Source organism: Papaver somniferum, chromosome 6 (genome assembly GCF_003573695.1).
Source record: "Papaver somniferum cultivar HN1 chromosome 6, ASM357369v1, whole genome shotgun sequence".
Classification (NCBI taxonomy): domain Eukaryota; kingdom Viridiplantae; phylum Streptophyta; class Magnoliopsida; order Ranunculales; family Papaveraceae; genus Papaver; species Papaver somniferum.
In genome coordinates, this window is record NC_039363.1 from 138,618,792 (window position 1) to 138,637,043 (window position 18,252).

Sequence of the window (18,252 nt, forward strand, 5' to 3'; positions counted from 1 at the left end):
TTATTTCGTTTCCGCATTATATTTTTATATAATTAAAATATCACAGGTTGCATGTATCTCAATCAATTATATAATCCAACATTTGGTTGTTGATATAAATTGATTGATACTTGGATATTGGTCATTGGTATCATCCAAGTTATTTCTCATATTAATTTGGCTCGCGGATTTCTATCTGTTCGATTGCAGATTGATTTCAGAAATTGAGATATAACTCTTGGATGTATTTTCCTTGATTGAGTCTGAATATCTAGTTGATTCTCTTGGAAATATATTGGAGTTAGTCCATACATATTTTCCTAAACGAAATATTGGGCGTGGTTGTTAGACCCCCCGTTTTTCAATTGGTATCAGAGCAGACAAACACGTTTAAAACCTCATGAGTCTGTGTTTGTAGCATTCTTACTCTATGAACATAAATGTTATCTCTATAAATGTACCACCAGTCTTCGATGGATCGAATTACTCATGGTGGAAAATTTTTATGCGTGCTTTTCTACAAGCTCGTGATTTTCAAACATGGGTTCGTGTTGTTAATGGCTATGATCCTCCGGTTAAAACAGAAGGCGATGTAACTGTTCCCAAGGATATTGGTAGATATGAACCTGACGAGATTCTTGCTCCGAAGCAAAATTCTGACGGTTTAAATGCTATCATACATGCCATTACCCCAGATCTTCAGCACCATATGATTACGTGCACTAAGTCTAAAGAAGCTTGGGATATCTTAGAAACTGTAATCGAAGAAAATTCCTCTGAGAAAGAAGCTATGCTTCAAAACCTTGTTCTAATTGGGAAAACCTTTGTATAGCTGATGAAGATTCACTTGATGAGTTTAATCACAAAGTGTCCGAAATTGTTAATGCATCTTTTGCATTGGACAAGACTATTCTTGAAAAGGACATTGTGATGAAAATTCTTAGATCGCTTTTATCTAGGTATCATTCTATGAAACACGCCATCGTTGAAGGAAATAACCTTGATGCACTTTTGATCTTGAACTGAGTAAAAGAAAAAATATCACATATCTTGCAATCCTATTGTTGCATCTGATAAAAAGTCTCTACGTCCAAAATTGATCGATACGAATGATGAGAATTACTTTAATTCAACTCTCTCGTTGTTTGTGCAGCAGTTAAAGAAAACTCATAGACAGAGAAAAAGAAAGTCTCAAAAGAATTCGTCTTCAATCAATGGAAAGGATAGAAAAGTTCACAAAGACTATGAGAATAGAACTTGTTCCAAGTGCTATAAAAGTGTTCATAATGTCTCTAGTTATCCTGACAAGGTTAGGGAGTTAACCAAAGCATGGATGGCAACTCTTGACTACTGTCCCGAGGAAGATGTCTGTGAAAGTTCACTCAAATAATTTGTTGATAATCACACTTGTCTTTCTAACAACCCTGATTGTTTCATGATACACGATCTCGCTTCCCCAAGAGAAAATTGATATTTTTACCAAAGACCTATACTCAATGAAGAGTATGTTTCAACTGGAAAAGGAAGCCTGGATTAAAAGGATCAAAAATATTGAATATCAACTGTTTGAATTAAGACAAGAGAGTACGACTTCTCGCAATTGTGATTTTAAAAAGAAGAATTGATTATCTTCGATAAACTCTTGTAAAATCAATCAGCATCATACTCCTGAAAATATGTCATTCTCAAATATATCTTGTGATGAGAAAGACATATCAATCTTTTTAGATTAAGAACAAATTTGGTTTTCATAATCTACCCTTACGTTATTTCGATAAAAATACTAATTTATATATCTCCATCTAATATTTTACTAAATTGTATGATATCCATGCATCATAAATAAGGGTATATTCAGAAAAAGTAGTCGTGAAATTGAAACTCCACCTATCTGATAGGACTATAAATTTTTTTAAAATATGCGTTTATAACAGGGATGGAGGGAATGGCTGGGGCAGTTTTCTGATCCAAGAAAAAAACTCTTCACATGAGAGAACTACTGCTAAGTGTTTGTATAGGTCATCCTTTAGAGCATCCAAGTCATCTCATAGAATCGTTCATATTGTAGTACAAATGGGGTGCAAGTATCCATTATCTTATCGAAAGAGGGTAAATATAGACCTTTCACAGTAGACCGTTGAGTTTTGAGCGGTTATCTTTGCCGCGAAAAGAAGAGGTGGTAAAAGAAAGTTAGATGTGGCATTATGTCATCAACAACTACTACATCAAAATCTCTATCTGTCTCTGAACAGATAGTTTTTTACAGGTGAGTTTTTTGCTGTAATGAGAAGGATTCCTCCTAATCAATTTCTTCCCTTAAATTGTACTCACATTTTCTAATTGGGTTCATCTATTTTCTTTTTCCAATACAATTTTCATTTTCTGCAAGGATTCTCACGAGGAAGAAGCATAACCTCGTCGGCTAATCGTAGTTTTCCAAGTAAGTTTTCTATGTTATCTCAAACTCTTTCCCGTATTCTGGTTGAAATTTTGAGATACCCATTTTAGTAACGCTAGTGAATTTTGTCGTTTATTTTGAGAATTTTGATATTCGAGCATTTTAGGGTTCCAACTCATTGATTTTGATGTTCATCCCATGTTGATTTTAATTAGATACCCAATCGTGGAACAACTATAAGCATCAATATAAGGCGGTCGAGTAAAAGAGAAACGAGTAATCTCAAAATGCGTTCGTCGATTGGACCCATTTCCGCAGCTCCTAATTTGGAATTGCCGAACGTTGATGAAAAAGGTGAATATTACGGGATACGTAGTGTTGGACTCAAGACTCTGTCTTGAGACCTACGTATTCGGTCTGGATTTCTGGACCGACTTGGACAGTCCATGTAAAGGGTCTGTTTCCGTACGTAGCAAACTTGAGACCCAAGTAATCGGTCTCAAGTCGCCAGGTTTAGGGTTTGTGTCTTGTAACCCAAGTTGAGTCTTGTATAAATTGAAACGTGATGAATGAATGAAAGACAAGGGAATTACCAAACTTAACATGGCATCAAGAGCCGGTTAAGAACCCAAAAAAAAAAAAAAAAAAGAAAACAATGGAGGGTGAAACAGAGTCATCCAAAGGGAAAAATATAGAGTATGATATGCAGAAAAAGAATCCAGTCTACCATCTAGGATCAAGTGATGGTCCAGGTATCATCATCACGCCAATTGTTCTAAAGGGGACTAACTATGGTGAATGGGCTAGAGCCATAAGAAGATCATTGATAGCTAAAAGGAAGTTTGGTTTTGTTGATGGAACAATCACGAAACCTGAAGATAGTGACCAGTTGGAAGAATGGATTGCTGTCCAGTCGATGCTTGTTTCATGGATTAGCAACACGTTAGATTCATCAATTAGATCGAGCTTGGGAGACTATGATGATGCAAACTTACTGTGGACACAGTTGAAGATAAGATACTGTGTTGTGAGCGGAACTAGGATCTGTCAGTTGAAAACTTCGTTAAGCGAGTGCAAACAAAAGAAAGCGGAAGGTGTAGCTGAGTACTTTGGGAGACTCAACAAGATATGGGATGAGATGGTGACATACATGAAGGTACCTCATTGAAAGTGTGGTAATTTCACTTGTAATATAACATCACAAGTAAGTACGTTGAGAGAAGAAGATTTTCTGCACTATTTTTTGATTGGGTTAGACTCTGTGTATAGTTCCGTGCGTGAACAGTTGTTGGCTAGAGACCCGTTGTCATCAACAGATGTAGCATACCAGACAATGGTCAACTCGGAGCGTCTGCGTATAGGAGAAATATCTATGTCTACGGAGGTGCATGACAATGTGATGGCATTCAGAGTGCAATCTGATCAACGTCAGTTTAATAATACATATGATCCTAACAAGCATTGCAAGTACTGTAACAGAGATGGACACTCAGAGGATGGGTGTTTTCAACGTATTGGATACCCAGAATGGTGGGGAGACAGACCTAGAGGTGGAAGAGGATCTGGTCGAGGAGGCAGAACCAATGGCAGAGGGCGTGGTGGCACTAACTTTACCGGTGGTAGAGGAGGTCGAGGACAAGGTGCAGGCAACCAGGTTCGAGCACACAACCTTAACATATCAGATGCAAGGCAGTCAGGTGGAGCATCTCATCAGAAGCGTCAGGTCTGACTGGAGTCACAGCAACAACTTCAACAGGTGCTTGAGTTTTTAAACTCAAGAAATCCACGCCTCACTCCAAGGTAAGAAGAATAAAACTGTGTGGATTGTAGACACGGGGGCAACAAATCATGTCACATATAAAAAGGATGACATGATAGAGATAAAAGATATAAAGGCATGCAATATTGGACTTCCAGATGGGAAGTCTGCATTGTCTAAGAAGATAGGAACTGTTATTCTACCTGGGGGATTGAGACTAGAGAATGTGCTTTATGTGCCTCAGATAACTTGTAACTTAATCTCGGTTACACAACTTATTGATGAGAAAAGATGTATTATCCAATGTACTAACAGTTTATGTCTTATACAGGACCGGTTGACGAGGAGGATGATTGGAGTGGCTGAGAGACAAGGTGGACTGTATATTTTCTGTGGTGTGCCTCAAGTTGAAGTTATGGCTGTTAATGGAGATACGTATGAGCTATGGCATCGGCGTATGGGACATCCTTCAGAGAAAGTTTGCAGAAGTTACAAGGAATGAGTAGGTTAATAAAGAAGAATAATGATGCTTGTGATATCTGTCCACGAGCAAAACATCATAGGAGTAGTTTTGCTAGTAGTTTCAGTAAATCCAGTTGTATTTTTGAGTTGGTTCATATAGATTTATGGGGTCCGTATAAGACTCAGTCATCATGTGGAGCACATTATTTTTTGACAATAGTAGATGATTTTTCAAGAGGTGTGTGGATTTATTTGCTTCGAAACAAAACTGAAGTTGAACAGACATTTCTTAACTTCATTGCTCTTGTGAAGCGTCAGTTTAATAAAGAAATCAAAATTTTAGAAGTGATAATGGAACTGAGTTCAATGCATTGCGTGGATACTTCGAACTAATGGGATAGTGTTTGAGACATCCTGTGTAGGTACACCACAACAGAATGGAAGAGTTGAGAGAAAACATCAACATATAATGAATGTGGCAAGGGCTTTGAGATTTCAAGCCAATTTGCCAATAAGGTTTTGGGGGGAATGCGCATTGACAGCTGCGTATTTAATCAATCGTACGCCTACACCTATTTTAGATCATAAAACTCCGTATGAGCTTTTGTTTGGAAAACAGCCTCCATATCATCAGTTGAAGGTATTTGGATGCTGTGCTATGTGCATGATCAAAGTAGTAAAGGGGATAAGTTTGCGAGTAGAGGAAGAAGGTGTGTCTTCCTTGGGTATCCGTTTGGTAAAAAGGCATGGCAAGTATATGATTTAGACACGAAACAATTTAGGGTGTCAAGAGATGTCAAGTTTTTTGAACATCAATTTCCGTTTAAGACTGAGGTTGTGTCGCGTAAGAGCGACTGAGATGATGCAGTCGAATTTAATGCTTCATCTGTGACTGATACGCAAGGTGTATTGGCTGAGGCTTCAGTACAGTCCTGATGAGTACTGGAGTGAGATGAAACAGAGAAGGAGCTGTATTAGCTCCTCAAGGTGGAGATTCACTGAGACGGACAGCGCTGGAGTTTCAACTGAGACAGGCAGCGCTGATGGTTCAGCTGAGACCGAGGATGGTCCTTCTACTGAGACTGAAGGTGTTGGTGTTTCAGCTGAGTCCGAGAATAACAGCATGAAGAAAATGTTGCTTCTCGCAATGATGTTGTAGTTGAGGGTGACATGGGTAAAGGGAAGCGTCAGAAGATCCCTTCTAGCAGACTAAAAGGATTTGTGACGCACACCATTCGAGAAAACAGTCTACCTCATCCTCATTCTACACAATCATCATCCTCAGGTACGCCTTATCCTTTGACATATTATGTTAGTTGTGATAAATTTTCTGCTGTGCATAAGAAATATCTTGCAGCTATAACAGCTGGGTCTGCACCACGCAACTTTAAAGAAGCCATGAAGCATCCAGGGTGGAGGAAAGCCATGGAAGCAGAAATCCGAGCTTTGGAAGAACAAGGTACCTGGGAATTGCAAGAATTACCGCCGGGCAAGAGAGCACTAGGAGTAAATGGATTTACACGGAGAAGTATGATGAAAATGGGAAGTTGGTGCGATTAAAAGCACGCTTGGTGATCTTTGGGAATCATCAGGTTGAAGGATTGGATTACAAAGAGACATTTGCACCAGTTGCAAAAATGACAACGGTACGTACTTTTTTAGCTGTCGCAGCAGTTAAACTTGGGAAGTACATCAGATGGATGTACATAATGCATTTCTTCATGGAGACTTGGAGGATGAGGTGTATATGAAGATACCACCTGGATTTGCAAAGGTCAGACAAATATGGTGTGTAAAATGAAGAAATCATTATATGGTTTAAGACAGGCTCCTCGTTGTTGGTTTGCCAAACTATCAACAGCCTTGAAGAAATATGGTTTTAGCAAGCATACTCGGACTACTCTCTTTTTACTATGACCAAGGGAGACATACAGCTTAATGTCTTGGTCTATGTAGATGATTTGATTATGCGGGAATAATCTAGTGGAGATTCATACATTTAAATCATACTTGGGACAATGTTTCAAGATGAAAGATTTGGGAAAATTGAAATATTTTCTCGGCTTGGAGATAGCTCGCAGTAAACAGGGTATTTATATATGCCAGAGGAAATATGCATTGGATATTATCATGGAAACGGGTTTATTAGGAGCTAGACCTGCTGAGTTTCCAATGGAGACTAATCATCGTCTGGCTTTGGCGCAGGGAGATTTGTTCGTTGATGTTGAAAAATATAGAAGACTAATTGGTAGACTGATTTATTTGGCAGTGACTAGACCTGATCTTACATACTCGGTACATACACTGTCTCAGTTTATGCAACAACCGAGAATCGAACATTGGGAGGCTGCACTTCGAGTGGTTAGATACTTGAAAAAGAATCCTGGGCAAGGCATTCTGTTGCGATCTGATAGTACCCTAAGTTTGCAAGGGTGGTGTGACTCAGATTGGGCAAGTTGCCCTTTGACTAGACGTTCATTGACAGGATGGTTTGTTCGTCTTGGGCATTCACCGGTGTCTTGGAAAACAAAGAAGCAACCAACTGTTTCTCGGAGTTCAGCTGAAGCAGAATACCGATCCATGGCAGCAGCAACATGTGAGTTGAAGTGGTTGAAACAATTACTTGGTGATTTGGGGGTTCGTCATCCACATGGAATACAGCTCCTGTGTGATAGTCAATCAGCATTATACATTGCTCAGAATCCAGTCTTTCATGAACGAACCAAACACATAGAGGTGGACTGTCATGTTGTTCGAGATGCTATAGTACAGAAGATTATATCCCCTTCTTACACTCCTACGGCGGTGCAATTGGCAGATATCTTCACCAAATCCTTAGGGAAAGCTCAATTTCAAGGTCTTTTGTCCAAGATGGGCATTTGTGACCTACATGCTCCGTCTTGAAGGAGGGTATTACGGGATACGTAGTGTTGGACTCAAGACTGTGTCTTGAGACCTACGTATTCGGTCTGGATTTCTGGACCGACTTGGACAGTCCATGTAAAGGGTCTGTTTCCGTACGTAGCAAACTTGAGACCCAAGTAATCGGTCTCAAGTCGGCAGGTTTAGGGTTTGTGTCTTGTAACCCAAGTTGAGTCTTGTATAAATTGAAACATGATGAATGAATGAAAGACAAGGGAATTACCAAACTTAACAGTGAAGCAGCTGAATATTTTGGGAAATTTAGTGAAGAAAATGCAATTAAAGCTATACAAAATGCGTATGGTAGTAGTCCAGAGACGGCTTCATTATCTGATACGTCACAAAGAGCAATGATTGATACTGCAGCACCTTTTGAGTCTGTAAAAGAAGTTGTAAGCAAGTTTGGAGGAATCACCAGTTGGAAAGCTTATAAAATCCAAGCACAGGAGGTAAAAATCCATTTCGGACGCAATTTTTTCCTTTGTATGAATGCTTCTAATACAATCGGTTTTGGGATGATCCGCAAATAGTAATTTTGCCTTCTCATTGTTTATGTGCAGAGATGTAACTCCATAGAACATGAGCTTGAGAATGTAACAGTAGAGCTTCCCAGGTATAAGAAAGAGTCTGACATGGCTAAAGATTCGAGTGAAGAAGTAATGAGAAATCTTGACAGCACCAAGAAACTAATACAAGAGCTAAATGTGAGCCTAGGGAGAGCAGAGATTGAAGAGCGCCAAGCGAAAATGGAATCAGAAATTGCCAAGCTTAAGGTAGGCGCAATGGAACGTGGGGTTGCTGATGAGGTTAATGTTGAAGCTAAGGCTGAGCTAGAGGCTAAGCATGCTGCTGTACTCGAAGAATTGAAATCTGTAAAAAGCGAGTTGGAGAGATTGCAAGTTGAGTATGCTTCTTTAGTAGCTGAGAAGGATGCGGTTGCGAAGAAAGCAGTGGAGGTTGCATCTGACTCGCAAGATGTAAATAAGGTGGTAAATGAACTGACTCACGAGCTAATGAGTACGAATGAATCACTTGAATCTGCACATGCGGCACATTTGAAGGCAGAGGAGAAAACAATTGTCGCAGCTATTAAAAGAGATCAAGATTCTCTCAATTGGGCAAAGGAGTTGAAGCAGGCAGAAGATGAGCTTGGCAGACTAAACCAAATAGTTGCATCTGGAAGGATCTCAGGCCGAAACTAAGTTCCGCATCGGCTTTGCTGGTGGAGCTAAAATCCGAACTAGCATCATACGCCGATGCTAGACTAGACCAAGAAAATGGCAAGGAAAACCAGGGGGATTTACACTCGGTAGTTTCTTCAAGCTAAGAAGAACTTGGAAAACTGAGAAGCAACATAGAGAAGGCTAAAACAGATGCACACTTTCTACAGATGGCTGCGCAATCACTTAACTCAGAGCTCAAAAATCAAAAGTCTGCACTTGTCACCTTGAGACAGAGAGAAGGAATTGCAACTGTAATGGTTGCCTCTCTTGAGGATGATTTAAAGAACATCACATTAGATTTGGGTGTAGTGCAGATGAAGGAAAAAGACGCGAGAGAAAATATGACTACCGTGGCGGATCTTCCAAAGAAACTGCAAGAAGCAACCCAGGCGAAGTTACTTGCTGAGACTGCTAACAAAGAATTGCAGAAGGCAAGGAAAGAAGTCGATGAAGTGAAGGCAAGTTCAAATACCATGAAGAGTAGAATGATTGCAGTTCAGAGGGAGATAGAGGCTTCCAAGGAATCAGAGAGGCTGGCCTTAGAGGCAGTCAAGGCATTGCAGCAGAGTCAGTTGGCAGCTGCCACAAATTCTGGTGATGGCAACTTTACCATTTCCACGGTGACGCTTTCTATAGAGGAATACTACACACTGAGCAAACAGACTTATGAAGCAGAAGAAAGAGCAAGGAGAAAAGTTGAAGCTGCTGTTTCCCAAATAGAATTCGCCAAGGAATCTGAACTAAGAACCCTGGCAAAACTAGAAGAAGTGAATAGAGAGATAAGTTTAAAGAAGGAGGAATTGAAAAATGCAATGAGAGAGGCTGAAAAGGCTGAGGGGGGAAAACTGAGCATGGAGCAGAAGTTAAGACAATGGAGGGCGCAACAAGAGCAACAACGAAGAAACGGTGATGATGATCAAGAAATCGCGAGAAGCCTTTCAACAACTGCTGCTGCCGATAAAAATGCTACTTCAATCCTAGCTGTGCTGGACAAAAGTAATAGTGTGGCTGGAAGTGAGACAGGTACGGACTCTTCCCCAGACAAAGAAGGAAGGAAAAAGAAGAAGAAAAGACTGTTTCCACGAATTATGATGTTTTTTTCCAAAAAGAATACTCTTACACCAGAATCTTCAGTTTTATAAATGTTGTTCTACCATTATGTTTTTCATCTATGTTTTATCTCTTCTTGAGCAGTCTTACAAATCTGTTATAATGTGCTGATAGTTTTTTGATGAGTTGAATTGATGAGGTTGGGAAGGCGGTATATGGTAAGTCTGTTCGCCATGTAAATAATATTGATATGGTGATGTAGATGATTCATTGAAACAAAGTTGATTATATTGCAAAAGCGGAACCAAATGTAACTACTATTGCAATTGTCAGATATATATGTGCAAATGTTCAAGAAAAAACGAAATCTAATTCCAACAGTTGTATTATATCTGTTAACACTACCTTGTTCAATCTTGTCAAGAGAATATCACAGGTAAAGAAATAATTACAATAAAAGAATCGTTACTGACACATGACCATCTTCCACTCAGTAGAGCGCAGAACTATAGTGGGAACCATCATATTTGGCTGCTTGTTCTGCCTATAATGAGCTCTTCCAGGTCCTACTACTCCATGGAGACTCCATACTGTGTTGTCGAATTTTAATAGTAAACCACTCAAGAACCAGAGCCAGCAAGAGTCTGAATAATAGTTGCGTGCAAAGGATTAGAAAGATGTTTGACGAGGTTGTCAATTGGACCTGCATGAGTCACATTCGCTTGGACAAAAAAGCCAAGCATTGCCATCATTGCTAGACGTCCTGCAACATGTTTTCAAAGACATAAGGTTAACTACAGAATACATATGATCTTATATGCAGAGGCAAAGTAACAATGCAGATTAAGAAATCTAGTTACATAAATGTACCATTCTTAATCTCTTTGAGTTTCCAGACTCGGGCACTTTCTGCATCTCTAGCCAGACCAAGAGGGTTGAATAATGGACCACCAGGGTAGCTGTAATGTGAAAGTTTTAAAACACAGTTGGCTTGTTATAAAAACCTGTGAATCAACTTCTTTTATGCAAAGAGTTGAATTTAGTAATAGCGTTGATCTCGTCCAGAAATTTATTTAACATAATATATTAACTTATATTACCCGTTTTCGGATCCTTCTAAGGCTGCTTCAATGCCGAAGAAGGTTCCGTACTGTGCTTGGGATCCAGGACTAACAAAATCCATATACCTTTTGGTTTCGACGAACCTGAAAGTTCAACCAGAAATGGATAAGCTCAAAGTGTGTTTCAAGGGACTTATAGACAGGATTCTCATAAATTTTAGTTTCTAGAAGATGGTCTTCCTGGAGTAAATGAAAGAATATACCCCATCAGAAGAAACTGCACAATTATGAGCGTCGTTGTACTGGCGAACTCAAACTTTACAGCTCCTGCTTCATACCAGATTGGAAGGTTGACGAGCCTTGTAACACGAAGTAACTGTACTCAAAAAACAAACAAAAACAGGTGAATTAACACTACCGCGTACAGGGACAGTAATAGACATCTCTAGTTTTGCAGGGATTAACCTACATCGGTGAGTAGAATTCCGGCTACACCAGCCATTGCAAAGCGAGCATGTACAAGCTCTGCCTGTACATACCACTTTAAACTTTCTGGATCCTCTCCAAGTCCAAGTGGGTCAAAACCATAATCTCCAGCAAGACTACAGAAACAAGACCATGATAATGACTCAGTCATTAAGTTCCTAATCTCAATTGATACAAATTTGCATATGCATTATACATAATAGAGGTAAACAGAACTGCATCAACAAACTGTTAAGGATTGATGACAAAGGGAAAAACACTCACGTTCCGTTGAGGTAAGCAGGTGGGTCGAGTCCAGGAAGCCAGGTTGGGCGTTCTTGGGCACGGACGCAGGTTCGAGCAAATCTTGTTGAAGATCTTGCTGGAGAGGAAACAAAAGGAGACGGGTTTCTGTATGTGTTCTTATTACTGAAGGTAGAGAATAAGGATGAAGAAGAGGTAGGCAGAAGGGTTCCCCTACTTCCCATTGCAACAACCATCTCTCCCTTATTATCCAGCAAAAGCTACTGTTTGTTAAGACTGTATCCAGATCAAAAATTGGACTAATTTTGATTACTGGCACAATGCAAGTAGTCGGTACTTTTGTGATTTCTGAACCAGGAAAAGATTGGATTAAAAAATCTGGCAAAATCCTTATCCCTTTTGTTGCCTCAAATGTGGGAAGGCTTCCTCAGTGGTATGTGGTCGAAATCATGGCAATTCATCACCAACCATCGCAGTCATTTTCTCTTGCTTCATCTCAAGAGCCTACAACAACTCCCTGCAGCTCCTGTGACATTAACCAAGCACAAACCACCTTGTACACAGGCTCAACTGGTAGAAACTGAGCTTGAAGAGGTGAAGAAAAAACCATTTAGGACTTTTATCGAACACCTATTGTGCCATTCTCATCTTGGTGTAACATTGAAATTTCTAGCGCTTCTAAACTCACCGAAACACCTGCAAATTCACAACAAGCCATGACATCACCACCAGTATCAGCCACCAATACTGCTTCATCACGACAACCATCATAATCAAAACAATTTACAGTAAAAAACAATTAGAAACCCTAATTAACATACGAAACTGGAAAAAAAATGAAAATCAAGCTAAACCCTATTCTTAAAACAACCTGAATTCTAGTGAATTAAACATAATTTTGACGAACCCTAAAATTATTTCCCAAAACTTTAAGAAAGAATTTTGACAAATCCTATATGTAGGTTTCACAAAACTGATTTTGATACCATCTCATCAATGTTCTTGCTTCATCACAAAATTCTAACCAATTCTCGATTTGATTCAAACCCACAATCATCACAACATCCATCAGATCAATATCTTGATCTCTATCTGCAAATCAAACCCAATGTTCAATTTATTCTCAATTATCCACGACTGTAGCTCAGTTCAATTTCATCATTGTACCCTATCAATTCTTCTTCATCTTCCATTTCTAGAGATCGACAACAACATCAACTCCAAATGTTCATCTCAATCACCAAGAACACCTCCAATTTTAAAACAAATCCTCAATTTGAACCTTCACAACCTCAACAGATCTAATTCTCATATCCATCTTCATTTTCTACTCGATATCATCTCTCAATTTCTCTGTTTTTTTCTCGACCTAGTTCTCGGCAATAATAGCAGCAGCTGCTGCTTTTCTCCTCTCTCAGATTCTTTGTTCTGCTTTCTCCTAATTAGCGATTCACAAGTCTTTAAGGATTGTGAAGGGTAAATAGGGAATGATAACATATTTTCTTGACTTGATCAACGCATATAGACCGGTTTGGTAGGCCCTGACGGAATATTTAACGGTTGTGGCATTTAATTAACTCTGAAAAAAACGGTGGCATTTTCTTGAATCGGGATTTGCAAGTGTGGCAGTTTGTTAAAAATCCCAAATTTTTACAACTCCGCCTTTATAATAGGGACTGAGGGAGTATAAGAAAATTTAGAAGGAAAAAAGAAAGAACAAAAGTGGAAAAGACAACTGAAAATCTGTAGCAAGTGGTTATTATCAACAAACATACATGAAATCTTCTTACAGGAAAAAAAGAAAAAGGAATACTCCGAGCAGAGCAAGTTTCAGACTTCTCACAAAGAGATGAATGACTATCAGCAGCTTGGTGCCCAACTGACATATTATGAACAAGTGGAAACTTCACAATCTATGAACGCAAAGCCTAGGAGACTCTCAAGGATCAATCACAAAACTGGAAAAACAAACCCCTAACCTGAAAAACCTCTATCAATCACAACTATGTCAAACAATGGTAATGATGCTGGGAGAAGAGAGAATATTATCCCAGACAAGAAGCAACCACCATCACCGCATGAAAAAAAAAATGAGAAAGAAAGTTACAGCTGCAACGTCTTCATCTCTTTCTGCTACCGCCACTCATGCTGATGGAGCTGACTTTCATTGGGGTTGCAACAACTAGTGGCGCCTCAGGAGAATCAGTAACTGCATATTTATCATGCATGAAGCGGCTGTCAATGATAGATTCATCCTTGGGGACGATCTTGTAGCAGTAGCAACTCTTGAGACCCTCTTGGTTATGGTAGCACGAGTGAGCACTGTTCTTTACTTGCTGAAAGTTCCATATGACACTGAACTTGCCAACTGTTGCCACCAAGTGACGCTCCTGCTTTCCATTTTCAGTAACCTGAAAAATAAAAATTGTGCAAAAACGCAATCCATTGTCAGAAAACTCAATCCTAAGCTATAAAAGGAAAATTACCAAGTATTCATCCATAGTAAATACAATGACACTACAATTTAGGCCTGCAGATCACAAGCATATAAAGCCATTGAGGCATCTAAATAGAAGATGAATCTTCTACACAGTCCTCGCGCCATTGACTTTAGTGAAAAGATGAAAGTAGTAACTGGGGGCAACTTCACAACAAAGATGCCTCCAGAGATTCTACCTTGAGGCAGACTTAGTTACTTGCCAGCTATTGCACATCGAGTAACACCGTGCAAGATAAGATTATAAATGTACATTTGTTTTTCAAAAATCATTAGAAAACCAATTTGAACGTGCCTATGTAGAATCTCATATATACTCATACTATGTATCTAAACTTCCCTAAATCTAACATGTGGAGTATAGTTTTCGACTACACAAACTTAGGCACTAACATTAAGGAGAATCAATGAGCAAGTACAGAAACAGAGTTCATATGAAAACTTACCCATGAGAATTGACCTCCGTGGAATTTATTATCAGCACCAGCAGAATGAGAATGCAAAGGAAGTAGCTTCAACAATCTTGGAGCAGGGATTTTGTTTCCCATGCGACCTTCGAAACCAGTCTTTGTTTTGCCATCTTTCCCAGTGAACAAGGTACAAATAAGGATCAAATAAGTGTCAGTTGTACCCAATATCCATTTCCCATCAAAAGTAACATCCACATGAGTAATGGGTGAACCAAGTCCTGGAAATGCCGTTTTTGCTTGACGCATAGAAGTAGTCGAATACAAACGTATCTTCCCATCAATAGACCCAACGACAATTGAGCCATCTCCAGTAGTTGCAAAACACTGAAAATTAGTCCCTCTTGAGAACTGATGCCCTTCACTCCAATGCAAAACAGGTGTATTTGCATTTGCAACATTCTGAACCATCCCTTTTCTGTCACGCATATCCCATCGACATAGCCTATTATCATCCAAACCCAAAAATGTCGATTCTGAGGGATCTAACTGTGACCCTTTACTATCATTAGTTATATCTCTCATAGTGATATCAACTCCATCTTTATCGAATTTCCATCCTGTGACAATCTTCCCTGTCTCAATATCCAACTGATGTAGACCAGTTGCATGAGGTTTTCCTTCAGTATTAGGACTCATAAGAAGCATATTAGTTTCAGCCCTCATTAGAAGAGCCTTCTTAGGTGTCAAATACCCAGAACTCGAGGACTCAATCCTCGAACTCGAATTCCCACCACCACTATCAAATTTCACATAAACCCCTTTCCCATGAATCCCACGACTATAATTCTTAACAACCTGAATACCAGAATTATTCACAAGAAAACTATTATCCAACGCTCCCAGTGCCAAGCTCTGAATACCACCCCCACCAGCATTTGCTTCTTCTTCAAATTCCTCCATTAAATCTTGATTACTCCTATCAGAAACATAACTATTACTAGGTAAACTATCTTCAGCATTTTCCCAAGCTGAATCATCAGCTACTTCTGGTTTAGCCCAACCCATAAAATCTTTCCCATATACTTTAACCTTATTTTCTTCAGTAGCTTCAAACCCATAAACATTCTCAAACAAACAATCATGAAATTCAGATAAAAAACTTCTAAAACTTTCATTATCAAAAAACTTCACAGCCCAAACACCATCACTAACAAAATCAACACGACACTGATCACCAAACGGTTTCAATTGTAATTCTGTACCAACTTTTGCTTTAATTTTTGAACCAATTTTCAAAACCCAAATCCCTTCCTCCTCATCATCATCTTCATCATATGATTTAACAAAGGAGTAAGTAGTGAGTTTTTCTGATGTGATCCATTTAGAATTAGGTGTATTACCTCCGATATGAAGATACAGTTTGACTGAATTCTTTGAATAGGCTTTTTTATTAGATGAAGAAGAATACTTCAATTTTAGGGCTTTGAGTTTCTCATCAATCTCATCAATTGGTTTTTTTATTCCTGAAGAAGTTGAAGAAGATTTCTTTTGTTCAATTTCTTCTTCTTTTTCATGTTCTTCTTCGACATCTTCGTAGTTTTCATCTGAATCTGAATCTGAAATCTCCAATTCTTCACGACTTGATGCAGCACCCATGGTTATTATCACAATTCGAGTACACAAGAGAGAGTTATTATCAGGAAATGACAGAGGGAGAAGTTATTTTGATTTCTGGGAAATAGATCTAGGAACCCTAGATGTTTTATAATACGGGTTTAAGAGGTCTAGATTACTGGATACTGCCGGTTAATGAATAATTTGACGTTCGTTTTTATAGGGATTATAAAGGAGAGGTGCACCGGGTACTGTATGTTAGCGTTGAAATGACGATGGGTTTTGCTGAGTAATGTCGGTAGCGTATGATTAACGTCGGGTCGTCGGGGGTTTAATCCGTTTTCTTAGGAAGTAAGGTTATGCGTCGTACGTGTAAGTTGCGTGTGCATGATTTGACACGTGGTTGCAACAAGATTATAGTGTGGGGAGTTCATACTTTTTTTTTGCTTGCAAGACAAAAGCGAAACAGGGGAACTAAAGAAGAATACTCTCTCTCCCACACAAAAATGACCGGCCAGGCAAGTTAACTATAATGATTGCACGTTACGGTGTTGCAGGCCTAGTCAGTGCTCAGCTAAGATGGCGCAATATTCAGCCATAGACTGTTAAGCACTAAGATAGTGTCACTATGCAGGGCCATTGACACGTAAAAGTAGCGCTACACTGTAAAGACATTTAGCCAAGTGATGAAACTTATTGGCCGATGGGTATATTAATTACATGTCATTCCTTTTCAAACCCAACAAATATATCCTTATTCAACAATAAATATGTCCCTACTTTTTTATAACCTTATCCATTTAATATTACATTGTCTTAATACCCTCACCCATGTAATATTTTTCTTTATTTCAACATGGAACAAATTTCTTCCTCTACCACTTCACCACCACCACTAGCACCACCACCACCAACATTCAACTACCATTCCACCACCATCGTTCAACAACCACCACCTACCAACCGCCACCACCACCAAGTATTCCACCACCACACCATCAACAGTCCTCCACCACCACTAGTCTGTCGCCGCCACCACCACTAATCAGCCGCCGCTGCCGCCACCGTCGCCGCCGCCTCCACCACTGGTTCATATATTTTTGTATCAACAACAGTAGTTGATCCATTTCAGTTGGATCAACAATGGATGTTTATCCATTTCAGTTGGATCAACAGTGGATGTTTATCCATGATGATGATCAACAGTAAGTGGCATAAAACTGAAATTGATATACCCTTGATAAACAGTAGAAGTTTATCCATTTCACAGTAGAAGTTTATCCATTGCAGTTGGATCAACAGTAGAAGTTTATCCATTTTAGTTGGATCAACAATGGATGTTTATCCATGCTGATGGAAAAATGCTACCATTTCACCAGTTGCAGTTTCAGATCCACCATCAAAACCATCAACCACCATTAATAATCCATAGCAACAACCACCTCCACCATCGCCGCCGCCACCATCGGTTCAGATAATTTTGTATCAACAACAGTTGTTTATCCATTTCAGTTGGATAAACAATGGATGTTTATCCATTTCAGTTGGATCAACAGTATAAGTTTATCCATTTTAGTTGGATCAACAATGGGTGTTTATCCATACTGATAGAAAAATGCTACCATTTCACCAGCTGCAGTTTCAGATCCAACAACAAAACCATCAACCACCATTTATAATGCATAGAAGCAATCGTCACTGTTTTCTATGAAGCCTCAACACCAATTCGAACCACCACCACCGTCGCCACCAGAACCACCACCGCCGCTACCATTATCATCCTTACTTCTCTCATCATAATTCTATATTCCCTGTAATTCCTACACATTTGTCACTACCCTAAAATTTGTCACTACCCTAAAATTCATCTAATTGTGAATCTTCCCGCAACAGACCCATTCTTCCACCAGCTGCAGTTTCAGATCCAACAACAAAAACATCAACCAAAATCTATAATCCATATGAGCAACCGCCACTGTGTTCTCTGAAGCTTCAACACCAATTCGAACCATCTGAACCAATTGAGCAGATACAAAAATCCTAAATCGAATCTACATCTCGTCAAATCTGATTTTGAAAATTAATCTTCGAAATCACGAACCAGTTGGCAGCGATGAAGATGGTGATAATTGCAGAGCTGGTGACGGT

The 18,252-nt window shown here is 39.3% G+C and overlaps 3 protein-coding genes across 3 annotated transcripts; 1 reads left to right on the forward strand and 2 right to left on the reverse strand.

Annotated features, from left to right (window-relative positions):
• Window positions 1–8,910: 8,910 nt before the first annotated feature.
• LOC113291568 (protein WEAK CHLOROPLAST MOVEMENT UNDER BLUE LIGHT 1-like) lies at window positions 8,911–9,885 on the forward strand. The gene has a single exon (XM_026541090.1). The coding sequence runs from the start codon at window positions 8,911–8,913 to the stop codon at window positions 9,883–9,885; it is 975 nt and encodes a 324-aa protein (XP_026396875.1).
• A 198-nt stretch (window positions 9,886–10,083) lies between these two features.
• LOC113289499 (photosystem I chlorophyll a/b-binding protein 5, chloroplastic-like) lies at window positions 10,084–12,011 on the reverse strand. The gene is made up of 6 exons (XM_026538766.1): window positions 11,605–12,011; window positions 11,324–11,456; window positions 11,118–11,230; window positions 10,894–10,998; window positions 10,664–10,752; window positions 10,084–10,556 (listed from the first exon to the last, which is right to left on the reverse strand). Exons 1-6 carry the CDS (start codon window positions 11,817–11,819, stop codon window positions 10,414–10,416), a joined length of 798 nt encoding a protein of 265 aa, XP_026394551.1. The 5' UTR covers window positions 11,820–12,011; the 3' UTR covers window positions 10,084–10,413.
• A 1,295-nt stretch (window positions 12,012–13,306) lies between these two features.
• Window positions 13,307–16,306, reverse strand: LOC113289500 (protein CYPRO4-like). The gene is made up of 2 exons (XM_026538767.1): window positions 14,527–16,306; window positions 13,307–13,994 (listed from the first exon to the last, which is right to left on the reverse strand). The coding sequence occupies exons 1-2, from the start codon at window positions 16,144–16,146 to the stop codon at window positions 13,704–13,706; spliced, it is 1,911 nt and encodes a 636-aa protein (XP_026394552.1). The 5' UTR covers window positions 16,147–16,306; the 3' UTR covers window positions 13,307–13,703.
• Window positions 16,307–18,252: the final 1,946 nt, after the last annotated feature.